The 4,071-nt window shown below is 50.9% G+C and overlaps 1 protein-coding gene across 1 annotated transcript in view; it reads right to left on the reverse strand.

Moving 5' to 3' along the window:
- Positions 1-4,071, reverse strand: part of LOC108792499 (intraflagellar transport protein 172 homolog) — a 32,057-nt gene that overhangs the window by 10,946 nt on the left and 17,040 nt on the right. Inside the window, 3 exon segments of the mRNA XM_018563292.1 lie at positions 218-325; positions 449-585; positions 3,823-3,990. Of these exon segments, the coding sequence (XP_018418794.1) occupies positions 218-325; positions 449-585; positions 3,823-3,990 (413 nt within the window).

Here is a 4,071-nt window from a genome sequence, read left to right on the forward strand (position 1 = left end):
CACTACCACTTCCATCACATAACATATCCCAGTACAGGCCTCCCAACACTACCACTTCCATCACATAACATATCCCAGTACAGGCCTCCCAACACTACCACTTCCATCACATAACATATCCCAGTACAGACCTCCCAACACTACCACTTCCATCACATAACATATCCCAGTACAGACCTCCCAACACTACCACTTCCACCAAAAGCTGCCCACTCACCTCTCGGCCACATGCAGATGGTGGCCCTCCAGGGCCAGTTTGCTGAGGGTCTTCCACATTGCCTCGGTCTCTGAGGACATCTCCAGAGTCTCCAGGAAAGCTGCAGCTCTGTGTACCGTGGAGAGGAGGATGATGAGTGTTATTGGTCATAGACTGATGGAATACTTCCATTCCCTAGAATAACATTGTACTTGGAGCCCTATGGGAGCCGGGGCAGAGCGGACATTGTACCTGTAGTAGTCTCCGTCATCAATGGCGGTACCAAACTCTATGAGGCCTTCGTCCAGGGTGTACGATATCGTATTAACCCCTTCAGTGACAGTCACTTCAGTCTTTCCTTCATTTCTCACCAGGTCCACAATGTCCCCCTATTGTAGTGAGAAGAAGACACGTCATCCACCTAGCCCAGTGGTTCTCAACCTTTCTAGGGCCGGGACCCCTTGGTATCATTTGCCAAGTTGTGGTGACCCCCAAACGTAAAATTGAGTGATGCACCAATACTAGTACCTGTGTGGGCTCTCAGGAGGCTCTGCGGGCTCTCAGTTGGTTAGTGGGACTCTCTGGTGGCATCCAGTGCGGGCTCTGTGGCGCCCAGTGCGGGCTCTGTGGGGCCCAGTGCGGGCTCTGTGGGGCCCAGTGCGGGCTCTGTGGGGCCCAGTGCGGGCTCTGTGGGGATCAAGCACTCACCTCCCCTCCTGCCTGCTCCCCTCTCTCTGATCCTCTCCTGCTGCTGCAGGGCCATCTAGGAGAACAGACACTTGTGCGCTGGGTGGAGGCTGAGGAGCCTCTTACCTGGAGCAGCCCAAGGCACATGGGGACGCCCCCATGGGATGGCTGTAATAACACTTTAGCGGATCCAGAAGAAGGAAGAGCAACCTATAGGGGCCGGTGTCAGCGAGCTTTTGTATTTCCATACAAATCTATAGGAATGCAAAAAACTACCTGAAGCAGGTCCACTGCACCTCTTATTGATTTCCAAATGATCTAAGAAGTGTCCCAAACTTATATTAAACTCTTAAGGTGGCCATACACTTTACAACCATCGCAAGACCTTATTCTTGCGATGGTTGTAAAGTACTTAAAAAAACGTACAAACTGCCCATCTTGGACAGGCAGATGGTACTTGCGATGACTGCAATGAGGGGCGGGCTTGCAAGGACGGCAAACGGGCAGTGTGCGCGTGCGCACACCGGCCCGTTCGTCAGTTGTCGAACCAGCAGGCCACTCACTCGCCGAGAATCGTACGATTCCCGGCGGGTTTTCCAGCCTGCTTGTTCGATGGAAGACGTGCGACCGTACAGTAAAAACGGTTGCACGCCTTCCATACACTGTACGATGCTCGTACGATCGCGGGATTTCCCACCATTCTCGTACGAGAATTGTACAGTGTATGGGCACCTTTAAAGTGGAACCTTTACCCATATCTGTAAAATAACAACAAGCACACCTCTAGAAATGATTAGTGATGACAATCTACACACAGATACTTCTAGATCATTCCGGCTTTGTAGTCCTTATTTCTCTTTTCTTCCCCCAGTCTTCTCACGGCGGCCATGTTTACTAAGTGGATATTACTACATCTCCCTTTACTTCCTGGAACTCTGGCACATGTGACTAGGACATGTGACCATGCACATCCTCTCATGGGAGGAAGAATCCTTTCCCTGAGATCTCCTGAGATTACAGATGAGATTTCCCAGCAATGCTCGGCTGATGTCACCTTCCCAGCATGCAACTCTTGGGTACAGATGACATCATTTGTGCCAGAAGAGGACCGGGAAGTAGATGAACTCTATTTGTAGGTAAATGAAAAACAAGTGTGTTTAACTAATGAATGGAAGATGCTTTATATCAGCATGCAGAGCTGCATGAGGATGTGATTTTTAGTGAAAGGGGGTGAGTGCGGCTCTTTTCCCTTCATTTGGATTTAGAAACTGCAGCAAGTCACATGGGGCCGTCTTATTTCTGGGATGTAAAATGTCTGCATTATCTAGCCCAGTGGTTCTCAACCTTTCTAGGGCTGGGACCCCTTGGTAACATTTGCCAGGTTATGGTGACCCCCAATGGTAAAATTTAGGAATGCACTAATACTAGTATCTGTGTGGGCTCTCAGGTGGCCAGTGTGGGCTCATGTGTGCTCAATGGGTTCTCTTGCGGTCAATGGGGCTCTGTGGTGGCCAGTGTGGGCTCTCTGGTGGCCAGTGTGGGCTCTGCGGTGGTCAAGCCGGCATTCAACTCCCCTCACTACCCCCCCGCTCCCCTCGCTTTGATTCTCCTCGGCTGCCAGTGCTGCAGCTCCACCTAGCGGCGCGGCCGGAGAACTGACACCTCTGCTCTAGGAGGTGGCCGAGAAGCTTCTCACCTAGTGCAGCCCAAAGCATGTGGTGACCCCGTCAACAGTGGGTGGTGACCCACTTTTGGGTCGCGACCCACAGGTTGAGAACCACTGATCTAGCCCTTTCCCAGCCTGACTGTCTCTGGACACCCCTTTTATTGGATTCCAGTTCTGTTAATCATGGAGGCTCAGCCTCACATGTGGGTGTTACCTAGGGGCGGTCTGCATGCAGATACAGCTTGCAAGGACGCCCACTCCTCCAGACTGACATCCGCCCATCAAGGCATCGTGATATTTTACATTATTAGTATTTGACTTTCATAAGGCCGGTGCAGAGGTGTGCTTAGTACAGGATGTGAGCGGCGGGCATGCTTATGTGGCAATCCTCCAGCCACCATCTAACCCTAAAGTGAACCTGAATTTGTAAAGTAAAGATTTGCCATCTTACAGAGAACATCCAAAAAGTTAACTGTCCCCAAGTAGTACCCTTAAAAATATACACTTTATAACATAGAAGTACTTCCTGTGCCCCCGGCACTCCTGTTCTGTTTCCTCATAGTTGTATATCTGAAGTGTGAGATCATCTCAGGCACTGCCGCCTCTGACTGCTGCTCTCAGCAGATTTGGTGACGTCACTACTGTGCTGATCACTGTTCTCCTCGCTGGAGAGGACGCAGAACCTGCAGTGCAAGGGTCTCCCTGCTACTGCTTCATCCAATCTGTGGATCTGTTCTTCCCTTACCTCCATCATTACCCCACCAATCATCAGATCACCCGTCATCAGGGCCGGTGCTAGGATTCTTGCCTACACAGGCAAGGTGCATTTTTGCACAAGTACTTGTCAAAATGCCCTGTTTTTTCCGCCCTCACCCTGCAGCGCCCTCAGGCGGCCGCATGACTTGCCCTGCGGTAGCCCCGGGCCTGCCCGTCATCAGGAGAGGCAGCTGTGACATAAGGAAGCAAAGCCATGCTCCTGTACCAAGATGGCTGCCTGTACAAAGACACACAGTGCGGACCAAGGCATGGGGAGTCAGGAATGGGGAAAAGATCAGCTTCGGACAGGCTACAGGCAATACTGGAAAACTAGCCCTTTGCCTTTGTCTGCCTTTCTTTGGCACAGAACAGATGTGAATAGCAGAATAGCACCCGAAGGATAAAAGCAGAGCAGTCACTTCCGGGTCAGATGAGAGGGATGGCTCGGGGCGTCACATTTCTGGCCTTCTACCAGGGACAAGGTCATATAAAAAAGCTCAAGAAACCCCAAATTTACCTTGATAGGGAACATTGTGACCCGTTCTGGAGAATCGATATTGTACCAGACACAGAGGTTATTGCGGTTCTGTGCCACCACAACGTCACTTCCCGGGACCCACTGCACATAGGAGCAATAATTCAAAATGGTCGTCTTTTGGCCATCGGAGACATCGAAGAGGTTCAGCTGTATGGACACGAGGAGACAGAAACATGAACAGGAAACCTCAACAATGGAGAGAAAGGAGGAAATAGGACAAAGGTATCA

Source organism: Nanorana parkeri, unplaced genomic scaffold (assembly GCF_000935625.1).
Source record: "Nanorana parkeri isolate BGI_ZX_2015 unplaced genomic scaffold, ASM93562v1 scaffold648, whole genome shotgun sequence".
Taxonomy (NCBI): Eukaryota; Metazoa; Chordata; class Amphibia; order Anura; family Dicroglossidae; genus Nanorana; species Nanorana parkeri.